Source organism: Psammomys obesus, unplaced genomic scaffold (assembly GCF_907164565.1).
Source record: "Psammomys obesus unplaced genomic scaffold, mPsaObe1.curated_primary_1811, whole genome shotgun sequence".
NCBI classification, from domain to species: domain Eukaryota; kingdom Metazoa; phylum Chordata; class Mammalia; order Rodentia; family Muridae; genus Psammomys; species Psammomys obesus.
Genome location: NW_026591086.1, coordinates 16,418,523 through 16,433,305, shown reverse-complemented (window position 1 = coordinate 16,433,305; position 14,783 = coordinate 16,418,523). Strand labels below are relative to the sequence as shown.

Sequence of the window (14,783 nt, the reverse complement as noted above, 5' to 3'; positions counted from 1 at the left end):
AAGCTCATCTCTTTTTCTTTTCTTTCTTTTTTGCGAGGGTCTCTCTGTGTAGTCTTGGCTGTGCAGAACTCTCTCTGTAGACAAGGCTGGCCTGGGATTAAAGGCATGTGCCACCACCACCCAGCTTCATCTCTTTTTCTCATTAACAATATTTATATAATTTGACTTAAGGGCACATTTTTGCCCACACAGATACTTAATTTTTTAAAGTCACACAACTTAAATACATCCCTTTTTATTATAAATTGCTACCAAAAGAATTACGATTTACATGTTGTATTAATAAAGTATTACTTATTAGTGAATACAGCCACTATGAATGACATCTCCTGTAGAAAAGGGATCAGTAGAAAAGACATCTGTTAAATCAATGTCACTCGGCATGTTTCTCATGAAAAACCATGCTAAAAATCCTCAAAATGGCGATGGGGAGATGACTCAGCAGGGAAGAAGGCAATCCCCAGCACCTCTATTAAGAAGTCACCAGGTGTGGTGACTTACCCCTGGGGCTCACTGGCTAGCAGTCTAGCCTAACTCTAGGCCCATGAGCTGTCTTAAAAGAGACTGACAGCATTCCTGAGTGTACCCAAAGTTTTCCTTTGGCTTTCACACACTTATGCAAGTGTACGAACATGCACACTCATGCACACATCCACACACACACATTCACAAAGACTCCATTTTGACATTCTGACTTGGGGAAAAATTTATATGTAACCTATAAAATGACAAGACAGCTTGAAAGAAAAGTTACCATGTAGAGGTGACCTTCACACACTGTATTAAGGTCTCTGTATATTCAGTTGTTAATTGCTGAAGCTGACAGAAAGCTAAATGCTAACAGATTCTAGTATTGTCATTATCATTGAAGAATCTCCTGTCTCAATGCTGTATAAAAATTGTTCTCCATCATCTCAGATTGGTTAATAAAGAGCAAGCAGGAGAATCAAGGTAGGACTTGCAATCTCGTGGGGGAGGGAGGAGAGGTGGATCCAAGTAGAGAAGAGAGAAAGAGGAGGAGAGGAAGGAAAATAAAGTCTCCAGGAGGACAGAGATGGAGCAGGAGTGGTCAGGGTAAGACTGCAGGGCATGTGGCTGGGAAGTAGGCCAAGATAGCATATTTGGGTTAGAGTAGAGAATCTGCCCTGCTATAGCTCTTTAAGCTTATTATAGAAATGTAACAGGTCTCTGTCTAATTATTTGGAAGCTAGAGTGGGCATAGAAAAAAAAAATCTTTAATTCAACATTACCACAGTATTTCCCAAGAAGAATGTGACAATAAGCTCTCTGACAGTAATACTGTGCGTCATCTGGATTCTGTTCCAAAGCTTTAGTCAGCTCCTACAAATACAAACATGTGGAATATCAGTAAATAATGTTTAAAACCATCAAATTCTCATTAAAAAAAAAAAAAAACTTAAAATCAAATAACCTATTGAAGATAAGAAGGAAACAATTATAAAGCTTGTCATTTAAAGAGAATCATTATTTCCTCCTTCCCCTTCACCAGGCTCAAAATGTAATACTTATGGAAAGCAGTCAGTTCTTAGTCCATTGTAAGAGCTCAATAAATTGCAGTTATTATGATCTCATTTACTCTACAGAACTCTGTTGATGAGACACAGACAAGCTCAGAATTCCTCATTTGGAGAAGGCCCAAATACCAGGTAGAATTTGAGGAGCCTAGAACATGTAAAGCTAGCTGGCCAGTGGCGGCACACGACTTTAACCCCAGCACTTGGGAAGCAGAGGCAGGTGGCTCTCTTGAGTTCAAGGCCAGCCTGGGCTACAGAGCGACTTCCAGGACAGCCAGGGCTGTTACACAAGAAACCCTGCCTTGAAAAACCAAACCAAACCAAACAACAACAACAAAAACCCAAGAAAATATAAAGCTATCCAACTTAAAAACAAGTAGAAACAGCTGGGCAAGATGGTGCAAGGCCTGTAATCCCAGCACATGGGAAGGCAGAGGTAGGTGGATCTCTGTGAGAGGCCAGAATGGTCTACAAAGTGAGTCCAGGACAGCCAAAGGCTACACAGAGAAACCCTATCAAAAAACAAAAAAACAAAACACCTAAAACAAAAAGCAAAAACAAACAAACAAAAAAAAAACAAATAGAAACAAAATTTTAAAAACAAAACGACAACAACAACAACAAAAAAACATCTTAGAAATTAAATCTATAGTTTATGGAGGTTAACAGGAGTGAATGTACAATTACCTAGGTAGTTATCAATTCCAGAAAACCAAAATAGATCACAACATTCTGCTCAAAGCCGGGATAGGTTACTGATTAAGAGTTAGCATTGGAGATGAAAACATTCACTACGCTGGGAAACATTCACGCAGCACGTGGACCATTAACTGTAAAAAGAACTTTTATTTCTGTTTCAATTGTTGTCTCAGAGGATTACTTCCTCTGTCTGCTAACCTAGGCCTAGCCCTGGAAGCTTCTAGCCTCTACATAATCTAACCTAAGCCTAGAATGTTTTCATCCTCCAAGATTTACTGCTTCATAAGCTCACCCTCTCTTGTTCTGAGCTCACATCTGGCTGGCTCAAATTCCTCTCCCAGCTAACTTATTCAATCTGGCTATTCTCTCAGCCCCTGAATTGCTCTGCTTGGCCTCAATCTCCAGACATCAGCCCTAATATTCTGGCTCCTTCTCATTCTCTGGCTCGTTCTGTCTTCACCTATATTTTTCTCTGCAAACCTGTCTCTATTACTGTCCCAGTAAAACTGCCTCCTCTCTTCTCTGCATTGCTCCTTAAGTAACTTCCCTTTCCTCTTTCTTCCCATGAAGATTGGACATTCCTATTCTGTTAAATCTTTCCTGTTCACTTTTTCTGCCATTCAATTAGATATCACTTTCAAACATGGGTGCTTCCTTCTATAAACTAACTTTACCTTCATTGTTTGGGATTAAAGGCATGTACCACCACACCTGGACCTATACTTTTCTTCTTTGCCTGAAATTTTTCTATACTAGGCTGGCCTTGAACTTGAATCTGCTGAGGGAAAAGGATGGAAGTACCATAGATGTCCTCTGAAAAACTCCTCCCAACAAGGGATTGAAACAGATGCTGAGACTCACAGCCGAGCTTTGGGCAGAATGCAGGGAATTTTATGGAAGAGTGGGGGCATAGAAAAACCCAGGGCAGGGGGAACACAGGTGCTCCACAAAGAGACCAACAGAGCCAACAAATCTGGCCCAGGGGCCCCTGAAGAGACTGATGCACCAACCAAGCAGCATGCATGGAGAGGACCTAGATCCCCTACCCATATGTAGCCTACAGGCAGCTCAGTCCCCTTGTGGGTTCCCTAGTAAAGGGGAGCAGGGGCTATCTCTGACATGGACTCCACTACCCACTCTTTGATCAGTTCCCCTGGCAGGCTGCCTTGCCAGGCCACAGAAGAAGAGGATCCAGGCAGTCCTGATGAGAATTGATAGGCTGGGGTCAGTTGATAGGGGAGGAGGGCTCCCCCTTTCTGAGGACTAGGATAGGGTAATGGGGGGAAGTGGGAGGTGGGATAGGACTGGAAGGAGGTGAGGGAGAGTACTACAATCCAGAATTAAAAATAAATTTAAATTAAAAAAAAGAAAACAAAGATCTGCTTGCCTCTGTCTCTTGGAATAAAAGCATGTTTTTATTCCAGCCGGATCACACAGACCTAGAAGGTCTTTGGATGTGATCTCTTGCCAGAGTAGCCATGTTCTGAATCAAAATTCTTCTATAATTAACAACACAAGAAAACATCACATGTCAATAAGGCCAATGCCAAGTGCAGACAAAGGACGGATTCTCTGTTCAATGAACCCATACAATCGTAGTTATAAAAAGCTATATTTAAACAGGCACTCACCACTGACTTTGTTTAATTCTAATGATTCTCAAAACCAATGTATACCAGATAACCAAAACAGACCTAAAGCCAAGATGGGTGATCGCTTAAGTTCTTAGAGTGCTTGCTTAACACGTACAAAGCCTTGGGATTCAACCATAGGCACCTACAAAACTGGATATGGTGACATATGCCTGTAATCCCAGTACTGAGAGTTCAATTCAAGGTCATCCTCAGCTACACAGCAAATTCCATATCAACCTGGGTTACATGAAACCCTTATCTGTAAAAAAATTAAACTAACAAATTCTACCAAAACATACCTATAATCAACGACTTCAAAAGCACTAAATATGTAGTACAACCAGGAACTTCAAAACCCTTTAATGTAGTACAACCAGAACTTCAAAACCCTTTACTGTGTCTCTCTGCATAAGGCTGTCCAGCTGATGCCAAGCAAAAATCTAGGTCCTTCCAAAAGGCTCTTAGCAGGACTCTGTACAGCTCTGGCTAACACTGTGTCACTCTTCCCCCAGCTCATGCCCAACCACAACCATCTAGAAGTCCCTCAAAACCTGTTGCTTCATCTGACTACAACAGCAATTCTCAACCTATGGGTCGCAGACCCTTTTACTGGGGTCACCTAAGACCACTGGACAACACAAATATTTACATTACGATTCATTGCAGTAGCAAAATTACAGTTATAAAGTAGCAACAAAAATAATTTCATGGTTGGGTTGTCACCACAACATGAGGAACTGTATTAAAGGGTCACAGCATTAGGAAGGTTGAAAAGCACTAGACTAGAATATCCTCTTTCCAGAAGGGCACAGTAAATTCATTCTTGCTTCTTTAGAGACTAGATCCAAATCCAGGTCTGTCAAGTCCCAGAGCAGTACTTACACAAAACAGCAGCACCTCTCGGCTCATTTTACTCCAAGCAACTCTCACCATCTCACTGTATTGATGTTTTGTAGTGTTGTGTAATCTGTAGGTTAAGTAAATCTTATACCTAATTTTAAAAACAATTTGAAAATAGCAAATAAACTAGGCATAGTGGCACACACCTTTAATCTCAGTACAGAGGCAGAGGCAAGGGATCTCTGAGCTTGAGACCAGGATATCCCAGGCTACATATAGATCTTGTCTCAAAATGAAAAAAAGAAAGGTAAAAGAAAACAGGATTATGACCGAAAAGGTTATTACAGATTATACTGATGTCAAGAGCATCAAATTCAAAAGTATTTTTAGAAACATTATATAAGACATAAACCAGATACCAGTTTGAGGGAAAAAATGTTTTTAATATACTTTTTTCCCCCAGCTAAGAATGTGGCTCAGTAGGCAGAGTGCTTCCACACTGAATACAAAACCCTTTCTCTTTTTTTTTTCCCCTCTTAAGAAAAAAATTCCAGCCAGGTGTGGTGGCACATGCCTGTGTAATCCTAGCACTCAGGGAGGCAGAGAAGCAGGTGGATCTCTGTGAGTTTTAGGCCAGCCTGGTCTACAAAGTGTCCAGGACAGCCAAAGCTACACAGAAAAACCCTGTCCGGAAAAAAATTTAAAATGTTTTCCATATGTTTTGATCATGATTTTAAGCTTCCCACACCCTTCCACCTCCCTACTCATCCAACTTTTTAATCTCTAGACAAATAACTTTTGTGTTAACTGAGTGATCACTCCTGGGCACAGGGCTTGCCCTGGAGGGTATATAATATACACAGGGACTCCACTGGAGAAAACTCACTTTCCTTCACCTACAGGTATCAAGTGCAAACAAGTTTCTTGCTTGGGAGTTGGACCTCACATCCATTTCTTTTCAGTGCTAGGAGCCCATTTGTCTTGAACCTGTGTAGGTCTTGTGCATGCTACTACAATCTGAGTTCTTATGTGATTTGTCCAGTTGTGTCCCTGGAGTGCTTCCATCACCTCTGGCCTATCTCTCAGCCTCCTTTTCTCCCTAGATCCCCCATCCCAAGCTTTTCAGAAAGGGGCTGGATAAATATATCCCACTTGGGACTGAGTGCTCCAATGTCTCTCACTCTCTACACATTGTCCAGTTGTGGGTCTCTAACAAAAGCCCTTTTCAATACCCCAAATTACATAAAAAACAGGTAGGTATGGTGGGATAGGACTGTAAGAATATAACCTCAACAATAGAAAAGGAGAGGCGGGAAGATCTTTAGTTCAAAACCATTCTTGACTACATAATGAGTGCAGGGTCAACCTGGCTTCTGTGTTTTGTTTTTGGTTTTGGGCTTCTGTGTTTTAAACTAAAATTAAAACACACACATCCTAAGAGAAACTGAAAAACAATAACAATAAAAATGTTACTACTATGTAATTATGTACATAGTGACTACTTATAGCCTCAAACTCACAGTCCCTCTCCTTCAGGTCCCTTGAGTGCTGACATTAAAAAGTCAAGTAAAAGCTTCAGTATTTCAAAACACTTGTAAATGACCTTTAAAACCACTAATCATTTGTTAGTTAAGGAAAACAAGTTTCTGTTCAGTTTCATAAATCTCCAACTGACTTGGTAAGGCTGTTACTAAAAATAACTTTCCAAAACAATCATACAAACAAACAAAAAAACAATAACAGCCAAACTTAAAATAATGACATGATTTGTGAATAAACAAATTATAATAAAGCCTGAAACAAATCCAGTTAAGATAATGATTTGTGGTCTTAACTACATGTATCTAAAAGTGTGCTTTTTAATGCACCATTGTTTTTGAAAAGTTGCTGCCTATAGAGAAGCCTGGTAGTCAATGGAAGCACCTGAGGAGACAATATGTCTTCTGTGCCAACACTGGAGTCACAGCAGCAAAAGGCTATTAATAAGTGCAGACCTAAGCCAAGCACATTGTAAACATGCCCAAAATTACACCTGCAGAAAATGAATTCTGTGGGTTCAGTGGTAGGGTACTTGAATAGCATCTATCCCACCACCACAAAGAAAAAAGCAAACAAAAACCCCAGTGAGAGGTATGCCACTAACCAGAACAATAATTAGTAGAAAAAGTGGAAGACATTAAAATTATGACTTTAGACGGGTTGGGGATGGAGCTCAGTTGGTAGAATGCTTGCCTAGCATACATGAAGCCCTGGGTTTGATCCCGAGCACACATCATAAAACTGGGCACAGTGACAAGGCCTGTGTACCAAGGCATATGAGGGTCAGAAGTTCAATGTCTTCCTCAGCTACATATGAGTTGAGGGTAGCTTGGGATATGTGAAACCCTGACTCAACAAACAAATAGAACTTTATAACTGGAGATGTAGGAGGCATGGTGATAGATCATCCACTTATCCTGCATGAGGACCAGGGTTCAAACCCCAGCAAGGCTTCTAAAAATTTTTTTAATTAAGAGTAGCTCTTAATAAATTAATTTTGTTTTGTTTTGTTTTTTGTAACCTTGGCTGTCCTGGACTTAGTTTTGTAGACCAGGCAGGCCTGGAACTCACAGCTATCCACCTGCCTCTACCTTTTTGAATGCGGCATTAAAGGCATTCACATGGGCAGGCTAGGTATTTAAATTTTTTAAGCCCTATAAAAATGCCAATCAAGGGGAAAAAAGCTAAGTAAGGATCAAAGAACACATGATTCCTCTTTTCCTTACCTAACCAAGGTCTAAGCACAGAAATATCAATCCATTTGTTTAAAACCATTTAGCACTGCTGAACAGAAAAACATCAGAACCGATTGCCTCTACACATTAATCTCAGTTGTGCTCTCAACAAAGTGACTTCCAAGTCAGCTACTAGTAGATATATCATATAGCTCCAGTCCCTCCCTACCAGGTGACCTTAATCCCTTGAAACTAGAAACCTGTTGCTTCCAAGGTTCTTTGCTTTGAGCAAGTTAACCTTATTACTCTTCAACTCCCTACTGAGTAAAATGTAGGCAAGTGTTACAAGGATTCAGCAGAACTTGCCCATCAAGTGTACCTAGTGCTTCACTGACGACGCCAGTGATCAAGATAGACAAAACCCATGCTATCTTGAAGCTACTTTCAGGCCCAACTTAGATTTAAACAGAAGGCTAGTTCCTCTGGACAGGAATCATTTCCCGTGAAATCTAAAGAAATAGACACCCCCAAGTCAAATGAGATATAGGCCAAGTGTATTTTGGGCAAAAGAAGCAGAACTGAGCTAGAAGTTGTCAAAACAGTGTACCTCTATAGAGAAAAAAGGAAGTCCCAAGATGTCCACAGCACCAGGCACTCCTTACACACCTGGTAAGGAGTTTGGATCTTCCGTGAGGGAAGGTCATGCAAAATTTTAAGTAGGAAAGTGATATGCTCCAACTGTCATTCTGGCTACTAGATCATTAATACAGTAAAACAAAGCAGGGCCAGAAACAGTATCAGTCCAAGAAATCATTTTTCCCAAAATCCAGCACTTAGACAAAAGCAGTGTTCTTTCAGGGGCCTGAATATAGTTACCACTTGCTAAATGAAGTCTCGTCCCCAACTGTGGAAAAAGGAAAATATGGATCCTCCATTAACATACAACAGTGGTGCCCACTAGCAAGGCCAACGATAGCCTCTCACTCCTTCATTCCCTACTCACAAGCACCTTACCACAGCTCACAAGCTCCCTTTATCCCAGGTACCACTTTTCAAAAAACCCAGCAGATGCAGTGCATACATTCCCATCACTTCTCTCTCCTATCCTCTGAGAAAGCCTTGGCAGTTTGGAATAAACTTTTACCCTTTTCACCTACAATCGGTTGGTTGGTTGTTTTTACTGTGCCCATTTTCATTCAAACAGAAGAAACTAAAGTCCATAATAAGCCGGAGGTTAAAGAGTATTACATGAAATACATTAGAAGGAGTAGTATCTGTCAACCATCCTAGGACTAGGGAGGGGGCTGCCTGGATCTATATCCAGCACTCAGTAAGCTTTCAATGATTATTCATTTCCTCCTTCTTTCTCAGTCCTCCTCATATGCTCCATTTTGCCTTTATTTCCTTTGGCAGAAAACATAAAAACATTTGCCTCTGGAGTCGTAATCTCAGTCACTAATGCCTTGGCTTTTGTTTTGTTTTCTGTGTGTAGCCCTAGCTGTCCTGGAACTCAGTAACACCAGGCTGGCCTCCAACTAAAAGATCCACCTGTCTCTGTCTCCCAAGCACTGGGATTAACGGCGTGTAGCCACCACCAGGCCACTCACTGATGCACTGCTACAGAACCTAATAATCTGTCTGACCTGATAATCACTCTACGGTCCTAACACAAAACTGAGCTTCAAGCGCGCAAGCAACAAAGTAGCTCTACTAGCCTGCTAACCTCTAGAAGAGTGGTTTCTCGAAGGCTCAGAATGTAAAAATGTTTCCTTTTCAGAGACCCTCTTGCTTAGCTTCTTTAAGTGTACAGATTTTCCCTAGAAAGGGAAATAGCGGCTGTCTCTGACATGAACTCAGTGGCTGGCTCTTTGATCATTTCTCCTGAAGGGGGGAGAGGGGGGCGGAGTGCAGCCTTACCAGGCCACAGAGGAAGACAATGCAGCCAGTCCTGATAAGACCTGATAGGCTAGGGTCAGAGGGAAGGGATGAGGACCTTACCTATCAGTGGCCTTGGGGAGGGGCATGGGAGAAGAGGAAGTGAGGGTGGGATTGGGAGGGGACCAGGGAAGGGGCTATAGCTAGGTTACAAAGTGAACAAATTGTAATAAATAAATAAAATAAATACAAAGGAAAAAAAAAGGTTTCCTTTTTCCAGGGTGATTCTTTGGGCTCTGAAACCTCAGGCAGAGTTTCACAGATCCAAGGCTAGCCTGAACTATGTGGCTACAGATGACCTTGAGTTTCTGACCCTCATGCACTCACCTCTAGAGTACTAGCATTACAGGCCTGTGCCACCATACCTGATAGGTACTGACTACTCTCTGTGGAGTCCAGCCAGTACCTAAAGCAACATCCATACAAAGCTAGTTTATTCTAAACTTCACCTGAAAATGCCCAAAAGCAACTCATCTAATATTTAAGATGTAGGTAGGGCCTACTGGTCCATTCTGGGCACTCACGGGATCCAAAGTTTGAGGCCAGCTTAAATACAAAACACGTTTTTTACAAACAATTGTATAAAGAACAAGCATGGTCATCCATAAAGTTTCAAGAACAGAAGGGAAAATGTTTGTTTGTTGTTGAGACAAGGTTTCTCTGTTGTCCTGGACTCACTCTGTAAATCAGGCTGGCCTTGAACTCACAAAGATCAGCCTGCCTCTGCCTCCTGAGTGCTGGGATTAAAGGTGTGCGCCATCTCGGTCAACTTTGTTTTGTTTTTCGAGACAGGGCTTTTCTGTGTAGTCCTGGCTGTCCTGGACTCAATTTGTAGACCAGATTGGGCCTGGAACTCACAGATTCACCTGCCTCTGCATCCCGAGTGCTGGGATTAAAGGCATGCGCCACTAAGCCCGGCTGGGAAAATAACTTTTTAGTAAACTTAATTAAGGAACTTGGCAACACCTGGCATAAAGGGGCAACTGTACCTGTCAAAGTAAAAAAATGGTACATTAAGCCCTATTTTCGCTTTTTCCTTGATCATAAACGCCATTAAAAAAAAATAATAGTCGTTTCAGGCCAACACGATTTATTTCTAGGCAACTAGGCGTCCAAGAAATAAATCGGAGGGAGGTGCCCTCACCAGGAGCTTGTGGAGTGCCTAAATCTGGGGAGTGGAAGGGCAAGATCTGTGGCAAAAGGGCCACTAGGGGACAAAGAAATGGATCTCAGGGTCTTAATTTTGGGACTGAGACATCTTCGTGGATTTTTGAGCCAACGAAGGTAATGCTGGGAAGAGGCAGGGTCTGTAGGAACCGAACAGTCCCAGTGCGAATGGAGCAGAAATAAGCTCACTCACCTCTAACGCCGCCTGAGGGTCCTCGTCGATCAGAGCATCTGAAAAGCTCTGGAAAAACCTGCCAGGAAAACAACGACTTCAGCAGGGCTCACTAACCAAGGAAAGAAAAGCAAGACAAACAGCAAAGGTGAAGAAAATCACGCACCGCTGGGACGTTGCAGGTCCTGCTGCAGCTGCCGCCATCCTTAAGAGCCACTAAAGCTTCTGCCCGAGCGTTTTCTACCTTGGTTACCAGCCCCGCCGCCGCCCAGGGGGGGAAACTTCTGAAGAAACACCAACAGAGCTTCCGTCCCCGGCAGCCAATCAGCAGTCGCGCAGCACGCGGCCGCGGAAAAGGAGGCGAAGGGCGGGCAGGAGGGCGCGGGGCCCGCTGGGAAAGAGGAGGAAACGCTCTCCGGCCCCGCCCTCTCCCCGTGACGCGCGCAAGGTCCCGCCCCGAGGGCGTGGCCCTGGGGCCTGGCGCTCCCGCACGGCTTGCGGGTTTTCCGACATTGGCTCAGAGCCCCGCCGGAAGGTTCCGGGATGGTTCGGGGGGAGCTCGCGCATCTGTTAAGGCGTGCCGCGTAAAGCCCCGTTTTCTCTGGTTTTCATCATGGCTGCCGCAGGCCGCCGAGCTGCGCGTGACGTCATTCGTGGCTGCCAGGTCTTTTCCGGCGGTAGAGCCGGGTGTGGCGCGTCGTCGGTTCGCGGACCAGGCCGTGGAGAGCCCGGACGGGCTGGCTCGCCGGAAGTCGTGTTACCGGCGTGGAGAATGGAGTTTCCCGGAGGCGCTGCCAGGTCGCAGCGGTCCACACCCCGAGCTTCCTTCCTAGTCGACTTTCCAAACCAAGAAAAGCCTGTCTTGGAGGCTTTGTCTTGGTGCTGCCTTGTGAATCTAACTAACCGGTCAGGCCTTGCCTCCCACCCCCGCTGTCCTTAGAGCCAAACAGCTTTCTGCGAGTTCTTTGAGACTAAGTGGTAAGGGTCAACCGGGAGGAGTGGAAATGAGAGGCTCTGCAGAGCGAGTAACAGGATTAAAGGATCCGCTGCATCCAGACTGTACACCAAACTTGATTTAAAAGCCGAAAATACGCCCAGAAGGTCATTTTTACCAAACCCATTCCAGCAGATGAAATGAAGAGGCGGTCAATGCCTTCCTCAAACATGACATAAGACCTCAATCTGGAAACATGAGACTCGACGAAGAAAAATAAATTAAGAGTTCATTTGCTTACATACCCTCACTGTTAAGCTCGACCACTTTGCTGAATTTTAACTTTAAAAGGCCTAACTTTTATCTTCCCCCCCTTTGTTGCATTCCCCCCCCCCCCCCCCCCATACAGGCCAAAATCCTCAGTTTGCTTTTCCCGATATCTTGGAATTCTCACTTTTTGTTAAAACTACTAACCACGTAGCCCATGCAGCTGCAAAAAAAAAAAAAAAAAAAAAAAAAAAAAAAAAAAAAAAAAAAAAAAATGGAGGGGGACTACAAAGAAACTTGAGCCCATATTTAAATTGAAGAAACAGAAGGTACAAGGATTAAATGTCATCAAGAGATAGAGGTGTGAAATACGTCAAAGTTTAAAATGTTACATACTTGCATCCTGTAGCATAGCCCGTCTACATTGTAAATAGAAAAAGACGGTTAGAGAAGGAAAAGAGAAGGGCTGATACAAGATATCAGGTCAAAGAAAGGAATCTGAATCCACTGATTGTAGGAATGGAGGTGAGAGACAGACTTAAGGCCATTTGAACGCTAAACTCAAAAGAGGTGCAGGTTTCTGGTTTGAGTGATTGCTGAGAAGAGAACAGCTGACTAGAAAACTGAAGCTATTGAGAGGGAATGAGGGAAGGGGCTACAGCTGAGATACAAAGCGAATAAAATGTAATTAATGTAAAAAAATAAAAATTTAATTAAAAAATAAAACTACATTGCAAAGAAAAAAAAAACTGAAGCTAAGGGGATTTTTTAAGGGAAGGCACAGAGTTTCAATTTGGATCTTTATACTTAAGGTTTTTACATTTCTGTGTACCCAGCAGACGCGAAAATATAAAAAGAACAGATGCATACAGATGAAGGTTGTCTTCTGCATAAAGATCTTTAAAGCAAATGTCAATTTTTTTTTCTGTTTGCAGGGTTGTTTGTTTGGTTGTTTTTTTGTTTTGTTTTAGTTTCTCTGTGCATCATTGGCTGTCCTGAACATGCACATGTGTCTCACAGTAAAGATTTGGTTTAGCTTGGCTCTGTAACACTCTTTTAGTCTCTAATTATGAATCTGAAGCAGGAGGATTGCCAAGAGTGCAAGGTCACCTTGGGCTATGTATTGAGTTCAAGGTCAGACAGAGCTATATATTGAGACCCTCTCTTGGAAAAAAAAAAAGTTTTCTGCAGGTTGTTTATAGTATACTAATATTATATGCCTATAAAATGTAGTACACCGGAGAGATGGCTCAGAGGTTAAAAGCACTGGCCCTTCTCCCAGGGAATCAGAAGTTCAATTCCTAGCACCCACATGGTGGCTCACAACAATCTGTAACTCTAGTCTCAGAGTATCCAACACCTCTCTGCATAAATAGGTAGGTAGATAGACACATGTAGTCTGAGAATGGCTGCCATAAACTCAGATTTGAATGTTTAGTCATCAAGAAGTGGCACTATTTAAAAAAAAAAAATAGGAATAGGAGATGTGGCCTTGTTAGAGGAAGTGTGTTGCTGGGGTTGAGTTTTGATGTTTTAAGGGCCCAAGCCAGGGCCAGTCTCTTCTCTTCCTGCTGCCTTCCAGTCTGGATGTAGAACTCTAGCTACCATATCTGCCTGTATGTTGCCATGTTCCCCACCATGAGGATAATAGACTAAACAGCTGAAACTGTAAGCAAGCTGCAATCAAATGCTTTCTTTTGATTATGGGGTCTCTTCACAGCAATAGAACACTTAAGACACACATACACATCAAATAATGACGTAAAGGATATGTATTAGTACTGACACATGCCTTAAATCCCAACACTTGGGAGGCAAAAGCAGGTGACTCCTCTGAATTCAAGGCTAACCAGAGTTACACCAAACACATACACATACATTTAAAGATTGTTTTTTCAGTGTTCTGCCTGCGCAGGCCAGAAGAGGGCACCCTACCTCATCATAGATGGTTATGAGCCACCATATGGTTGCTGGGAGTTGAACTCCAGACCTTTGGAAGAGCAGCCAGTGCTCTTAAGCTCTGAGCCATCTCTCCTGGCCCAGACTCTGGTAGGGTTAAGCATCACCTGTTCTGATGTTTTCTCCATCCCCTTCCGATTGGTTGAATTAAGAGCTGAGCAACCTATAGCAAAGGCATGAGGAGAATGGACAGGGAACTCTGGGAAAGAAAGAGGCAGGATTCATCTATAAGACAAGGAGGAAATCAGACGGTGAAACTGAGGAGAAGGAAAGAACCATGTGTAGGAACATAGGTTAAACATAGGTTTTAAGAGCGAGGTTGGGAACAGTATAAGCTAAGGCCTAAAACTCCATGTCATTTTTCAGAGCTGTGGGGTGGATAGAAAGTCCTTATGGTTTTACACTCACACACACACAAATGGGTACTAATTTGTTAAAGTTACTAAGTTTACCAGTGAGTAGGGGTACAGCACATTATAGAAATTTTTGTTTTCTTGAAGTTTTCTTTTTCCAACTTTAGCAATTAATTGACCGTGTTTCTAATAAGAAAGCCCGTTTTAGGGCTGCGGAAATGGCTCAGTGGAAACAGCCATTGTGTAAGCCTGGGGACCCGAGATGAGATCCCCAGGAGTCATGTAAAAGCTGGAACAGGATCTGTAGGACCTAACTCAGACCCAGTAAATGGCGAGCACAGATACCGGGTTGTTCTCTCATCTCTACATTCTTGTATGTGCCCTCAAATGTTTAAAAAACTGTACTTGCAGCCACAGCCTCACACACCAGAAGTTTATTTTTAATTTGGCTTTCTGAGACAGACTGTCAATTAACCCATGCTGGTCTCGGACTCACCATAAAGCTGAGGGTGATCCTGAATTGCTGATCCTCCTGCCTCTGTGTCCTCAAGTCCTGAGATTACAGGTCTGTACA

At 42.8% G+C, this 14,783-nt stretch overlaps 1 protein-coding gene across 1 annotated transcript in view; it reads right to left on the bottom strand.

Annotated features, from left to right (window-relative positions):
* Sugt1 (SGT1 homolog, MIS12 kinetochore complex assembly cochaperone) overlaps positions 1–10,977 on the bottom strand; it is a 45,418-nt gene extending 34,441 nt beyond the window's left edge. Inside the window, exons 1-3 of the mRNA XM_055609661.1 lie at positions 10,863–10,977; positions 10,718–10,775; positions 1,251–1,341 (exon numbers count right to left, since the gene is read on the bottom strand). Of these exons, the coding sequence (XP_055465636.1) occupies positions 1,251–1,341; positions 10,718–10,775; positions 10,863–10,900 (187 nt within the window). The 5' untranslated portion in view covers positions 10,901–10,977. The remainder of the gene's footprint in view (positions 1–1,250; positions 1,342–10,717; positions 10,776–10,862) is intronic.
* Positions 10,978–14,783: the final 3,806 nt, after the last annotated feature.